Source organism: Moschus berezovskii, chromosome 2 (assembly GCF_049115385.1).
Source record: "Moschus berezovskii isolate FMDL1 chromosome 2, NW_MosBer_1.0, whole genome shotgun sequence".
In the NCBI taxonomy this organism is placed as follows: Eukaryota; Metazoa; Chordata; class Mammalia; order Artiodactyla; family Moschidae; genus Moschus; species Moschus berezovskii.
The window spans coordinates 90,859,840-90,875,544 of NC_142461.1; the positions used below are offsets into that span (position 1 = coordinate 90,859,840).

At 43.0% G+C, this 15,705-nt stretch overlaps 1 protein-coding gene across 1 annotated transcript in view; it reads left to right on the forward strand.

The window, feature by feature from the left end:
- Positions 1 to 15,705, forward strand: part of KIF5C (kinesin family member 5C) — a 158,106-nt gene that overhangs the window by 88,489 nt on the left and 53,912 nt on the right. The window contains exon 11 of the mRNA XM_055398476.2: positions 5,304 to 5,452. Within this exon, the coding sequence (XP_055254451.1) occupies positions 5,304 to 5,452 (149 nt within the window). The remainder of the gene's footprint in view (positions 1 to 5,303; positions 5,453 to 15,705) is intronic.

Genomic DNA, 15,705 nt, shown 5'->3' on the forward strand with positions numbered 1-15,705 from the left:
TCAGATAGAGTATCTATTCATCCATCCTTCTATAGATCTGTTCTGTTTCTCTGGAGAACCCTGATAGAAAGGAATGCTAGACTACCCTCTCCCAACCCACAGTGGGAGGATCTCAGTCTGTCTCTCTCTCACATACACCATTCACAGTGTGGAATCATACATTACAGATTTATTCTATACATTGGAGGTCTGGGTTTATCTAGAGCTGCTTGTCCAACTGTGAGAGGGAAGGAAAATGCTGAAAAACAAGAGGTAAGAAGGTACCAAAAGTAAACATCTTCCTGGCTGTTCCAGGGGAGGCCAAGGTAATTTGAAGAAACTCCAATAGTACATAGATTTCTGTATCATTTAGAAATGATCTTGTTCGGAAAGATGAGTATAGGCAATTATTGAGGCATAGAAGTTTACTGTCTCTTAGTAGCTCTTATTTATTTCACAATCTGGAAATTCTTATCTGACTTGATTTCTTTACACATCAGTTTATTTTTCTTGACTTACTTATGTTGAGTATAACATGCATATAGTAAAGTAAATGTAAATATGCAACTCAGTAAAAATTTAACACGTTATATACACATGGGTCTATCACCCCAGCATCTTAGAAACCTCTGTTTTACACCCTACCAGTCAGTCCCCAATTCTCAAGGTAAGATGGCATCCTGACTTCTGTCAGCATAGATAACTATTTGCTGTCTTTGAACTGTTTACAAATAAAGACATACAGTGTTGTTTTGTATCTGGCTTCTTTTATGCAACATTGTTATCTTTGAAGTTCATTACGTTGTTAGATTATGAGCAGTTTATTTTTTGTAGGTCTCTAGTATTTTGTTGTATCAATATAGTATGTATATAGGCATTCTACTGTTGATGGATATTTGGATTGTGTTCATCTTGGGGCTATTATAAATGAGGTTGCTATGACATTGGTTGCCATGTCATTAGGTGAACATACGTCTTCATTTCTGCTGGTTATATACCTATGAGTATTTAGTTTTAATAGATAGTACCAAAGAGTTTTCCAAAATGATTGGAATAGTTTACACTCTGTCTAGTAGCAGGTGAGTGTTATAGTCATTGCATATCCTCACCAACACTTAGCATTATCAGTTTAAAAAATTTTAACTGTTCTATTAGGTGTGTAAATATATCTTTTTGTTATTTTATTCCCTGAAGGCTAATGACATTTGGCACACTCTTCTGGGTACAATTTATTGCACTTCTTGTGTGAAGTTCCTGTTCAGATCTTTACCTGGTGTTTTCACCAGTTGTGTGCTTTTTTTTCTGACTGATTTATAGGGGTTATTCTAGATAAGTCCTTTGTCAGATACATGGATTGTCTGTATCTTTTTCCACTTGGTAGTTTATGTTTTAACTCCTTTAATGGTGACTTTTAATGAAGAGAGGGTTTTTAAGTTTAATGAAGTCAAATTTATCTTTTCTTTCTATTCTATTTAAGAAATAAATCTTCATCTACCCTATGGTCTTAAAGATAGTCTCCTGTTTTCTTCCAGCAGCTTTGTTGCTTTACCTTTCACATTTATGCATGTGATTCATCTGCATAGAATTTTTTATGTTATTGGGGGAGTCAGTAAAGCACCATACATTGAAAGGACTGTCCTTTCCCTGTGCTGTATGCACATCTTTGTTGTATATCAGATGGCGACATGGCTGAGTGTCTGTGGATAATCCATTCTGTTTCTATTCTGAAGTTTCTGGACTATTTAATCACTAATTCCTGTGGCTTTATAATGCATTGATATTCCACCCTCTTTGTCCTTCAAAATTGTCTGTGCTATTGTTGGCCTTCTTTATTTCTATTATAAACCTTAGAATCAGGTTGTCAATTTCAATGCATACATGCAAATCTCCTGAGATTTTATTTCAGATTATTTTACATCTGTAGAACACATGTGGGATAATTAATATCTTTCTAATCAGTGCTGTCTGGTTTCTTCATGTTCTCCATTTAGTAGATGGAGGGGCATGGTGGTCTGCCTCATTAGTGACTGAATGGAGTCTGTTTAGGGCAGAAGCAGAAGACATGGTTTCCCACTATTATTCTCAGTTCCAAATGGGAGTTGGGTTATGTATCTTCCATCTGCTCCTCTGGATTATTTCTGTACCATCTCTGCTCTGCTCTGCACCCTGGGACAGTGACCAGCTTGGACAACTACAATGGTCTCCTTTGCCTCTGGCTTCCAGTTCAGTTCAGTTGCTCAGTCATGTCCGACTCTTTGCGACCCCATGTATCACAGCACGCCAGGCCTCCCTGTCCATGACCAACTCCTGGAGTTCACTCAAACTCATGTCCACAGAGTCGGTGATGCCATCCAGCCATCTCATTCTCTGTCGTCCCCTCCTTCTCCCGCCCCCAATCCTTCCCAGCATCAGACTCTTTTCCAGTGAGTCAACTCGTCGCATGAGGTGGCCAAAGTATTGCAGTTTCAGCTTTAGCATCAGTCCTTCCAATGAACACCCAGGATTGATCTCCTTTAGAATGGACTGGTTGGGTCTCCTTGCAGTCCAAGGGACTCTCAAGAGTCTTCTCCAGCACCACAGTTCAAAAGGTTCCACCAATAGTAGAGGAACATATGTAGGTACTCAAAAGGAGAGAAGAGAGTGATGTCAGGGTGTTAATTTCATGGCTCCTTCCATGAAGGGTCACTTCAGGTTGGCTGTGTTCCTAGGGTGAAGGCTGTTAACAGCTTCGACAGGGCAGCATTTTTCTTTTAAGAGTTTAACAGTTCTTTAAATTTACTTTATTTTTTTTTAGTTGAAGCATAGCTGATGTATGATATTGTCAGTATATGTCAGAGGTGTACAGTACAGTGATTCATAATTTTAAAAGGTTATAGTCTATTTGTAGTTATTATAAAATATTTTATATTCCCTGTGCTACACAATATATCCTTGTAGCTTATTTATTGTATGCATAATTAAATTTTGTGGTTTGTCCCTCTTAATCCCCTACCCCTGCCTTGCCCTTCCCCCCTTCCCTCTCCCCACTGGTAACCGCTTGTTTGGTCTCTGTATCTGCGAGTCTAGACAGCTTTCCTCTTATAGTTCCCTTCCTCTGGCCCCCTTCAGCCTAAGAGTGGTAATGGATACCCCCATCACTATTGTGTGTGTGTGTTAGTCGCTCAGTCGTGTCCGACACTTTGCGACCCCATGGACTATAACCCGCCAGGCTCCTCTGTCCATGAAGTTCTCCAGGCAAGAATACTGGAGTGGGTTGCCATTTCCTTCTCCAGGGGATCTTCCCGACCCAGAGATCGAACCTGGGTCTCCTGCATTGCAGGCAGATGCTTTACCATCTGAGCTACACCAGTTATCCCTTGTTATTTCCCATCACCCTTACCGTGCCTTTGTTAAACTCTTCCCAATTTGAGAAGACTACTTCCTGCCAAGACTCTGATTACTGCAGAAGTGGGAGAAAAATAATTTTCTCAACAACTTAAGAGAACTTTGAGAATGAGGATCAGTTATACCAGTGATAACCTTGTTGGGCTGCTCACAAAATTGTGCTTCTGGCTAAACCTGCCAGATTACAGCATAAAGGCTCTATACTTCTTCTGGTGTCATTGGAAATCATCAAGAGACTCTGTGGTGTGATAAATAAGATTAGTAGCCTCAAAGTATATCCTTAAATGTCCATAAGCATTTCAGCCATAGGTTATTTTTCACTTTCTGACTTAACTCAGTTAAAACGGATGCTGCAGTGTTTGTGCTTGTATCTTAGAAACATCCATGACACTGCCTAAGGATATTGGGGGAGTGGTGAGGTGAGAGTGTCAATTGGCACAGACTTTAAAGTCGCAATAAAATCTCTACTGTTTGAAAACAGAGTCAAAACACTTCTGGAGACAGCAGCCATAAGCTACATTGAGTGAGGGAGAATTAGACTAATTCTTAAGTAGAGTCTTGCATAGAAATTGTTTTAACTCTTCTTTTGACAGTTGGGTTATTTAATTGTCTGCTTTAGAAATTAATTTTTAGAGTGACATGTGCTGCACTGGTGAGGATCGCTGAATTTCTTTTACTGAAATAGAAATTGTGTCCAAAATGTCATTTCATGACAACAGTGATTAACCCAAATCACACATCCGATAACACTGGCAAATATGACAGGACAAGAACTGGTGGGAGTTAAAAATGAAAAAGTCAGTAGCAAATAAAACAGGATAGCACATAAATGAAGTTTTTAAAAGAGGTTTTTGCTTCTTAAAAAGTATGTAATAACTAGTGTTCTGCCATCATCAATTTGCTTTCCACTGGACAAACCTTAAGTGTTCATTTCTGTGCATAAGCTGGTGAATCACGTATTTTGTTTTCATTACTGACTGGAGCTGGCCCTACCTTGATTTACTGTCCAGAGTTCCACTGGGGCATCATACCCCGCTCCAGGCCATCTGCCCTAGGGGGTCACTCTTTATACCACAAGTGGCAAAATGGTGGCCATTAGACTTGTTTGTGTATCCCACACATCAGTTTGAAAAATTATATTGAACTGGGATATACAAAGAAAAATCTCAATTTCTGACTTTTCTTGAAAAAAGTGGGATGATCTGAGAAAAGTGAGCACTCTGCTCCTTCTTGTTGACTGGATGGTGGGAGAGGATGTGCTCGGCTCAGAGCCATGGTTTCACCTGGCCACCCTGAGTTGGTCGAGTGACCATCTGTCCCTGGAGGCATGTGTTGATCTGTGTTCAGTACCTCAGGGATGATGCTAAGGTACCAAATGTGAGTAAGAGAAAGAATTTATTTGTCTGTATGTATATTGTTAGGGGAAACTGTATAAACTCTAAGGCCAGAGACCTTGTCTTGTTTATCTTGGTAAATCCCGAGTGTTTCCATAGACGTTAATTGAATCGAAAGGAAGCTCTTCTTGGGCAGATGAATCTGAAAGTGGCATGCAAGATGCTTAAAGGAGGATGCTGAATGTCTGAAAAAGCTAGGCTTAGAACAGGTGGGTTCTAAGAACATAGGCCTAGGTGGTAGCAGCGGGAATAGAAATGGTGGCAGAGAGAATAGAGAAAGACTCGAGACTATTTAGATGAAAATCCCGTTGGGTCTAGAGACAGGCAGGAGGAAAAGGAGAAAAGAAAAGGAAAAAGTTTTGGAGCCTTAGAAATAGTGGGGCCATTAAAGCAGCTAAGAGGGTGGTAGTAAAATCTCTAGCATCCTTCCTGCTCCCTAAGTCCTAATCTTCTGGTGTGAAAGGAATTTGAAGTTTAATTATATTCATGATGTAGCAAATGCTAGTAACTCCGCTCAGAATTTTTCCCTTATGTTTTTCACACCAGGGCTAAGACCATCAAGAACACTGTCTCTGTGAACCTGGAACTGACAGCTGAAGAATGGAAGAAGAAATATGAAAAAGAGAAAGAGAAAAATAAGACTTTGAAGAATGTTATCCAGCATCTGGAGATGGAGCTAAACAGGTGGAGAAATGGTAAGGAAAAATGAAGGAAGAAGGAGGTGTGAGTGTGTGCTCCCCATGAGTGTTGATGTCCTGGGACACTTGGGAAAGAGTGGATGATGCTGGAGCTTGGTCCGGCCTTTCAGCAAGCCGTGTGAACAAGCAGATGTTTTCCCTAGCACTGATCCCTGCCCCCACCCTGTCACTTGACTGACATACTTTCCTAGTGTGTGCAAGTGACTGTTTGCAAGGTTGCCTTACTTTGCTTCCATTGAGATGCGCCTCTGTCCATTACTGCAATTCACTCTCTGGTAGCCACATTTGAGGTGGAGAGGGTGGTGTTTGAGACTTTGGGGCTTTGATTGCTTTTGATTAGATGAAAAATGTCATTCTCTCCTCTGTGAGTTTTATAATTGATTTGGAGTTAAAACTCACCTCTGGCAAATGTTTGCTTTTTTTTTTTTTTGGCCCAACTCATCTTCATGCTCTGCTTCTTCAGAGCTAGAAATAGAGGATTCCTGAAGAAACTCGGTCCTAAAATGGAGTCTCAGAGGCTTGTTTCGTGACTCATTTTACTTTTTCCCTAAAGCATTCTCTTTGGTGTGTTCTTCTCAAAAGAGACTATCTCAGAGAGCTGACGTGCAGTGGTGGGTGGACTATGGGCGAGGCGTTGGAGAAGGGTTTCCACGTGCAGACAGATCATTTCAGTGGTTTTTGCTTTGTGATGGAGGTTAGCAGGCACAAGTCCTTTTTCTATCACCCCGCCTTTTTTTCCCCCATTGAAACAAGGCAGCTTGGTGTGTGTGGTGGGAGATAGTGGATGGTTGGTGTTGGTATTTATTTTAGATGCTGCATCAGGTTTCAATCTTGGGTGACTGTGGGAGCCTGGCGACCGCTGTGCAAAATCCAAAAGTAACCTGCCTGCTTGGAAGTGCACAGTTAGCAGCAGATGTCTTATGATTATATGCTTGCCTCTGTTTTTGCTAGGCGGGGTGGGTGTCAATGAGCTACTGTTCAATTGAAGAACAATTACGTGGCCAACCAGGATTCAAGAGAGGTTCAAGAAATGACCTAGTAGCCTAAATAACACGATTCTTTTCTTTGGGGGCTATTTTCTAGCTGCACATGTGTTTTGAAAGCTGCTAGAATAATTGAATAATTCCGCATCTGCGGCTGGTGGATGACTTCTTGCAATTTGGCAGGAGTAGGAGAGTGGGGAGGGGTGCTTGGAAAGGCGGGGAGCGCCCTATGAAATTTTGTTCTATTTCTGCGATCCTCTTGGGTCATTTCTCTGCTGGACACCTGGAACATTCAGTAAAACCTTTTGGCAGAAGAGGGGCGCACTGGCCTTAGAAATATCATGGTGTGGGCAACTAACCTTGTTCTTTTCTTTCCTGACCTTTGCCAAGCACCAACCCAGCCCTGCAGTTTTCCATCCTTCACTCACTGTCCTCTTGGGTCTGCCCACTGCCCTTTTTGCCTGACCAATGCTTATCTTTTTATCTCTTTTGGGTACTCTCCCCTGCTCTTGGACTAGTCACTTGGCCTCATTTCATCCACTTTGCAAATCTACTCAGAAATTTACTGTTTTTCACATCCTGTGAGGTGATATCCTACCTCAACCCTTAACTTACATAATTCGGGAAAACTAACACGTGGTTTCTGACACATGATAGATTTTCATAATTGTATGTTAAGTAAACCTGTGTTAAAGGCAGTGCTGGGGATTAGAGGGTGAGCAGTCAGGCATGGTCTCTGCCCTCTCAGAGCTTACAGGCAGGTGCGGGAGGCAGTCTCCAAGCATGATCAATAAATGTACCAGGAAGGGAGAGGGTGGGTAAGGTGCCGAGGGTAATTACAGAAAAAGGCCCTGAGCTTGACTCAAGTCAGCAAAGGTTTCTTTCAGTAAGCTCCAAGAGAAACAGAGCAGTTTGTTGAGCAAAATAGGAGGTGAGGGTGGAAGTGGTGGTGGGGTAGGAAAGCCAGGTTTACATGTCCTGAGGGACGGGAGCATGAAGGGCAGTGTGGAGAGCTGGGGTGTGCCAGCACCGAACTGTGATGGGCAAGAGCAGCAGACAAGTCTGGGCAATACGCGTTCAGGATTCTGGTCATTATCTCAGAAGCAATGAAAAGCCATTCAAGGATATAGGATGATGAGTTTTGTGTCTTCGAAGATCCCTTGGTGGTGCTGGAGGATGGACTGGAGGGCATGGGAAAAGCGCTAGGACCTGCAGTGGTCCTCCAGGCATGAGATTTAGTCGTTGGATTGAGAGACAGGGTGGTGGAAAGGGAGAGGTATTTAGGAGGTGAAACCAGCCCGGCTTGGTGAGGCTGGTGGCTGCAGGGAGAGACAGCATCAAGGTTTCTGGCTTGCTGAGTTGGATGGAGGGCAGAGCCACTCAGTGAAACAAGAAATGGGGGAGGAGAACTGGAAGTGAGACGTGGGAGATGACGAGGGGAGTTTGAGGTGCCTCTGGAGCATCCAGGTAAACACGCCAGAGAAGTTAGGTCTGAATGTCTGGAGCTCCGGGGAGCTGCTTGAGTGACAAAGAAAAATATGTGGGTTGTGGATTTTTTTTTTTTAATTTATGGCTAGCATAATTTTCATATCCATTAAATGTGAGGTATTTTAAAAGTCTTTATTGAATTTTCTACAATATTGTTTCAGTTTTATGTTTTGATTTTTCGGCTGTAAGGCATGTGGGATCTTACCTCCCTGACCAGGGGTCAAACCCACAACCTCTGAGTTGCAAGGCAAAGTTTTAACCACTGGACTGCCAGGGAACTCCCTGGGAGTCGTGGATCTTTAGAACATAATTGAAGGTATAGGTAGGGATGAGGTCCTCTCTGGACTCTGAAGAGAGGAGAGGGAGGAACGGCGGAAGGGTCTTGAGAGACCTCTCCATTCATCCCCATGTTAATATGTAATCACTGAGTGATTAAGAGGAGGGAGCTCTCTGGAGTTCTGGCCTTCAAGCTGCTGCTGCTAAATTGCTTCAGTTGTGTCCGACTCTGTGCGACCCCATAGATGGTAGCCCACCAGGCACCGCCGTCCCTGGGATTCTCCAGGCAAGAACACTGGAGTGGATTGCCATTTCCTTCTCCAATGCACGAAAGTGAAAAGTGAAAGTGAAGTTGCTCAGTCGTGTCCGACTCTTAGCGACCCCATGGACTGCAGCCTACCAGGCTCCTCTGTCCATGGGATTTTCCAGGCAAGAGTACTGGAGTGGGTTGCCATTGCCTTCTCTGCTGTCCTGCAAGCTCACATTTTAAAGGATTTTTTTTTTTTTTCTGGAAGCAAAAGTTTTCAAATACAGAGAACCTACTGAAGTGGTATAAAACTTTCAGACAGAAAGTGAGGCAGGTGGGGGCATGGTGAGGTAGTCCTTTGACTGGGTGTGAGTGAAGGACTGTTGTAAGGATTAACTGCTCATCCAACAAAATTCCAGAGGTTTTCTGTTCTGTTTGGAGACCACGTGTCTCTTTTAGGCAGGATATGAGACTTGCCCAAGCTGACTCCACAGGGTGCTTGACTCCTGATTTTGTTCTTTTTCTGTTGTGGGTGCAGTGTGCACGCAGGCCTTGTGGTTCGTTGTTTAGGCTGGGGAGATGGGTGTGAAAGAAGGGACTGGACTTCCCCCCAGTGTGTCCGGTGCATTCTGACTCCTCGTGGTCACAAGGGCACGGCTGGGCAGTGGAGTCAATTAGAGAGCTGGGATTTTGAAGGTTCGATCCCTAGATTAGGAAGATCCCCTGAAGAGGGAAATAGCAACCCGCTCCAGTATTTCTGCCTGGAAGATCCTACAGACAGAGGAGCCTGGTGAGCTACAGCCCATGGGGCCACAAAGAGTCAGATGCGACCCAAGTGAGTTAGCACACGCATGGAGAGGGGTGGGAAGGGTAAAAGAATATGATGTCTCATTGGCCAGCTGGGTCCTGGCAGGTACTGTAAGTAAGTGAAGGGGGTCCATCTGGTACAGCTGGCCACAGGAGAGAGCATTCCCTGCCCAAAGTCATTCGGAAGCTGTGAAACACTCTATTACATGCCGATAGTCCGGTCCCCACCCCACCCCACCCCACCTTACCTGTATGCTCCTAGCTTAATGGGCTACTTCAGATGCGAGCATTGCCGTTTTCTTCTCTGGGTGTAATAGAACATTGATCCTCAGCATATTGACCTGTGACTCATAATGCACGGGCTACCCAAAGCCTTAATTCATTTCTGCCACTGCCATTCCAGCATTGTGACCCGGGGCATGTGCTTGGGGGCTTAAGGTGGGGGGCACACCTTGTTTTCATAAATTAGGAGTGGGGAGAACCACCCACTCTCCTGGCTTCGTTCCCCACTAGTCCAATGAGGGTTCTGAAGATAAAACAAAAAGAGAAAGCAGAAACTGTATTCCATATCTTGTAATAATCCATAATGGAAAAGAAGCTGAAAAGGAATAGATATATATGTGTAACTGAATCACTTTGCTATATACCTGAAACTAACACAATGTTGTAAACTAACTATGCTCCAATTAAAAAAAAAAAGAAAAGCTATGAGAGACTCAGAACTAAAAGAACAGCTGAGGAACTGGGCTTCTGAGGGGCCACACCTTGCGTGAATCCTCTCTGGATGTGTCCTTGTCATGTATATTGGAGACCCAGAGACCCAGGAGAGATGGAGGAAACTGTTCTGGGTGGTGTGCTTGGACTGGGGAAGGACAGGGCACCCTAATGTGTTGTCTGACCACAACTGCACTCACACGGTGTGGGGGTGGGTAATTCTTCACAATGCAGTTGAGGTGCTGTTATGAGAATGGGTGTTGAGTGGCTAAAAAACAATGCATGTCCACCAGAGTGTACTAGTGACATCTTGTGGGCTGAAATCCACGGGCAGACTCTCTTCAAATCTGGAGGCTCTGTTGGCAACTTTTTGCCTCATGGAAATGCATTCAGCCTACATGCTTTAGGACAGATAGAGGGAGTGGGCAGCTGTCAGAAATAGGATCTTTCTTTTTTCCCCCTACTCTGTTGCTTGTTGATCATATGTATGGAAAGGACTCTCAAACCATCCTGTAAAGGAGTTGAATTCAGCTTCCAGTCCACCACTGCCTGCCCCCCACTCCCATCCCTGGTCCCTGCTCAGTCCACCAAGAAGACTAGACAGGAGGATGGGGAAGGAAGGTTGAGGGCCCAGGGCCATGATGCTAGAGGAAAATTGAGTCCACTGTTTCCTGTTGTTGCCAGGTCAGTCTTTACCCATGCCTTCTTCTCTGGTCCGTCTTTGAATTTTGTCCTTTAAAGAAATGACAACTTTTTACAAGAGCTTAAGTTGGAGAAGGATCCCTGAAAATCTGAGTGTCAGAAGTGCAGGGAAATAATCTGATGATATGGCACATCTGCAGCGTCTCTTGAATAATTAAATATAATATTAATGAACAGAATGGATATAGTCATGCAAAGAAATTATTTCATTACAGGCTGAGAAGGTGTGGAAAAATCAGCAATCTGTAAAGCAGATTGGTTCTCCAGATTTAAAACCTGCCAGGACAGCAGCCTTGGTTCCCTAAGTAGCTAAATCTGTAACCTTGAGACTGGTGGGTGCTTTGTGGAACTGTGCGGGCTCTGTAGTTTGAACACAGTTTGCTCTTGTGGCATTAAATGTTTAGAAGATGTGCCCCTCCTTGGATTTCTGATTGTTGTAGAAGCTCAGAAGTTAGTATTTCTTTGAGAGATCTAATTTGTTAGGCTCTCTTCCTTCTTTCGAGACAACCAAACATAGAAATGCTGACTGCCAGGAGAATCATGTGGCCTGTGTAAGAAGAATGTGAAGCAGATGCTGACTCCTGGGTAACCAGTTTATTAGAAAATTACTGTAGAAGGGATGAGAGAATGTCTTAAGCTTCTTACAGTATTTTGAGCAGCTAGGGTAAGAGATGCTACGTGTGTACAAAATAATCCCATAAAGAAATGAGCTGTTTTTTTTTTTTTTTTAAAAAAAAACCTTCCATTTATATAATGACATCTTGTATCCTGCTGCTTTCACCCATCTGGCAACTTAAAAGATTTCCTTTTTCATTTCTTTGATATAGAAATTACCTGCCATTAGGTCTGCCACTGGGCCTGTTTAATTGGTATTAAAAGAAAGCACCTCCTTTGCCAGATCTGATCTGGTTTCTGGCGGAAGCTGTGAGTGACCAGCCAATCTATGCCCTGGAGTTGCAGAGAGAAGGCAATTACCTTACTATATTCTCCAGAGGCTTTAGGGGCTTGACTTATGAAAAGGATAACTAGCTTGTTGCTACCTCATGTGTGAAATTTTAATGAATTACTGGCAGTCTAATGGTTTTCTTTTCTTTTTCTTTTTTTTAAACAAAAACCCAAAATACCTGTTTTAAGAATTTTTTAACTAATAGTGCTAACAAGAATTTTTGATTAGTCTGTCATTCTTATTTATTGCAATTGATGGATTTCTATTTTTTGTGGAAATGTTATTTATGCCCTCTGGGAGTTTTGATTTTATAATTAAAATGCTCTGTAAACCTTATAGGTGTGCTCCAACTGAACACTCCTGTGTACACACAAATCTTTTTAGTCCTTAAAGGCAATTACATCTGACGATAGGAAATGCCAGAATGCTTATGTAAAGAAGGAAATCTTTTCTTGAGGTGGGGGTTGGGGGGGAAACTTTCATTCTAAAACATAAGATGCTTTACAGTATTACATGCCCTTTCTCTATGGACAGCAAGTATCAGTCCTCAAGGGATAAACTAAGAGAAATTTGCTTTTCACATAAAGGAGAGTAAAAATAAAAATAGATACTGATCTTCGTTTGTGGTCCTTTCCCCTTCTCCTACCACCAGATTTCAGGGCATTATTTCTCCAGCGTTTGTTTGCAGCTGTCTTCCACGTTATGATTGGTTATTCTGTAATCACCTGGTGGGGGCTTCTCTGGAGACCCAGTCCACTGCAGTGCAGGGAATATTCTCCATTAATGCTGTGAGATTGCCATGGAGACAGATTGCCTGGTGTCAGGTCCTGCCGAGGGTTGGGAATTTACAATCCCCAGACGTGTTTGTGAGCTGGACGGTGTAGTTACCAGGGACGCTTCTGGAAGTCATTTTCTGGGTCCTTTGAAGGGCAGCGGTGTTTGGGAAAACTGGCTCTTGATTCCTCCCTGGGCAGGAGCTGTACTCTCCCCGGCAGACACCCGCTGCTTTTGTTGCTGCGTGTTGCTGCTTTGTTCTTCTCGGCCTGAAAGACTGCTGCAAAAAATAATCTTGACTGCCTGACCTTTAGAATAAAAACTGGGATGGGCTTGCTGTTCAGATGTTGCTTTGTGGGGGACATGTTGACGCTTTGATTGAAAGAGTTGTTCAAGGGATACCAGAAGGCCTGGTATAGGTTTCAAATATTGTTTTCACAATAAAAATAAACCCAAAAGGCACTCTCGTGGCTATACTGTATTTTATTTTGGGAACTGAGCTCTAACCTCTAACGGTATTGTCAGGACCCCAGAGACACTAATCTCAGAATAAGGAAAAATAATATTTTATGTGCAGAACCTAAAACGTTGACACTTGGTCGGGGAGTAGAGGGGATAAGAAGTAGAGTTTTGTGCTTTTTATACACACTGTTTTAATCAATCTTTACAACAACGCTGTGTTCAAAGTACTGGTATTCCCTTGCCTTTACGAAAAACAAAGCAAGAAGTTAGGTGGGAGATGGCTTGTGATTAGCTGAATCTGTGAAAGGTGCAGGTGGCCGAGTGTCCCGCTGTGCCCCTGACTATGTTTATGTAGCATCTGTTGGTCACTTCAGGTGCCTCTCAGGGCAGTGTTAACTGGCTTGTGAACCTTTCTAATCTGGAACAACCGTGGTTGTACTTTGTGATGGTACAATTTTTGAGCGCAAGAAGAGCGCAGCTTTAGGGGTAGTCAAGCCTGTGGCTTTTGGTTACAGCAGGTCACCCACTGCTAGGTTGTGGGGTTCATCCCTGACTCTTCCTCCCACCAAACAAATAGAAATATGCACTGGATAACTCCTTGGAAACAGAAAAAGTGAAAGTCATTCAGTTGTGTCTGACTCTTTGTGACTCTATGGACTGTAGCCCACCAGGATCCCTTGTTCATGAAATTCTCCAGGCAAATATATTGGAGTGGGTAGCTATTTTCTTTTCCGGGGGAATCTTCCTGACCCAGGGATGGAAGCTGAGTCCCCTGCATTGCAGGCAGATTCTTTACCATCTGAGCCATCAGGCAAGCCCCAGGCAACTCCTTAGCTGACCCCAGTCTCATGATATCACTGCCTCTCTGGACATTTGAAACCAAAGAACACAGGGTTTCAGATGTCTCTTTCAGATGTTTTTATATCATACCTCCAGACTTGGGCTGAACTGGCCTGTGGAATAGTAGGACTATATTCTGCCTGCTTTCCGGTCCAGTGCAATTAAGAATATCCTCTTTATTAAGATTTAACTAGAAGATCAATTCATACTGCTCTGGATTGCCCTGTTCATAAATTTCAGAAGCTAGAACTGAAAAATTAGATGTATAGTCATGATCCAAGTGAGAGAAGGACATTTACAAAGTGTTAATGGTGAAATTCTAAGAAGGAACAGAATTGGGAGGTAGTGGTGAAAGAGGACTTTCAAATTTTAGTATATACTCTATGGTTAGAAAAAGACACATATATAGTTTTATAATTTTACATTTATAACATTTTAAACAAACAGAAAAAAAAACTTGGAAACTAAATAGAACACTGTACAGCTTTTATAGCCTGTGGACTTATTTAGCAGGCTGTAGAGAATATAGGTGCTTTAATGGGATGAAATCAAGTCTGCACACTAAGGTTGCTGATGGATGCTTTAAACCAAGGATTGGAACTGAATGAAATATTGATTTGGTTCAGGTTCAGTTCAAAGGCTACTCTGATATTCTGGTTTTGTTTCAGGTCAATAATTTTAGAAAAAGGCTTAGGTACAGTACAGTCTGGTTGAGCTTTAGAAGAAAAAACAGTTGGCTCAGTTTTATATTCAGCAAAGTAATGATTTATTCCAGGTTTTGCTTCAAGTTGCTGCTTCAAATGGAACTATGATATCCAGGTGAAATCATTGAGTGTTGATTTTGTTTGACGTGAAGGCCTATGGTACCATTTTGTGATTATCGAGTGAGATAATGGAGTCTTAAGCAATAATGCTAACCCATCACAAAGTGCTTTGTTTATATTGAGATAAATGTACACAGTCAGTGTTCAGGGGGTTTCTCGAGATGTGATATATACTGTTCATGAAGCCACGGATTAGGAGTTAAGTTCTGTCATTTGTCTTTGGGTTCCTTTTGTTGTTGTTTTTTCTTTGAGAAATTCCCACTGGCTCCGCACAGTTTTCCTGGGGAATTTCCACAGAATGCATTTTATGGGCTAAGAAGTGGGTGAGGCCCGGAACATTGCAGACACTCACTGATTGTAGCAGATTGAGTGTGAAGCTGATGGTAAACATGTGATGGAAAAGTAAGTTTGGTTTTGGTTTGCTTTCCAAGTAGATATTTAAGAGAGACAGTTGAGCCACGTGGTTTCCATAAGCTCCTTTGTTGCAGTCTGTCTTTGCGAGGTGGTTTTCTTGCTGGGGATAGCCCTTGGCTGGTTTAAGAACTTCCCCTTTTCCCTCAGTTTGCATGGTCACGTTTGGTACTGTTTCCTTCGAAGGCACCAACAAGCTCCTCTTCAGACTGAGAAGCAGGGGCGGGGTCTGCAGGATATTCTCGGTGGGCTGCTTTTTCTTTCCTGGGACTACCTGGTATCACAGGAAATTATTCTATTTGAACTCTCCAGTCTGCCAATTAATGCTGACTTCCTGGGGGAGAGAGTGGTAGTGGAAGTGTGTGTGTGGTGTGTGTGTGTGTGTGTGTGGTGTGTGTGGTGTGTGTGTGTGTGTGTGTGTAGAGTGGTAGTGGAAATGTGTGTGTGTGTGATGTCAGTCAGAGGTCCTGGGGAAGTGTGTGTGTGTGGTGTGTGTGTGTGTGTGTAGAGTGGTAGTGGAAATGTGTGTGTGTGTGATGTCAGTCAGAGGTCCTGGGGAAGTGTGTGTGTGTGTGTGTGTGTATGTGTGTGTGTGTGTGTGTAGAGTGGTAGTGGAAGTGTGTGTGTGTGTGTGTGTGTGTGTGTGTGTGATGTCAGTCAGAGGTCCTGGGGCCACCCCAACTTCCTCCTTCAGAGTCAGGGATTCTCACAGAGTGAATATTTGAGCCCTACAGTGTTCTATTAACAATGATGAATTTGTTCCTTGATCTGGCTGC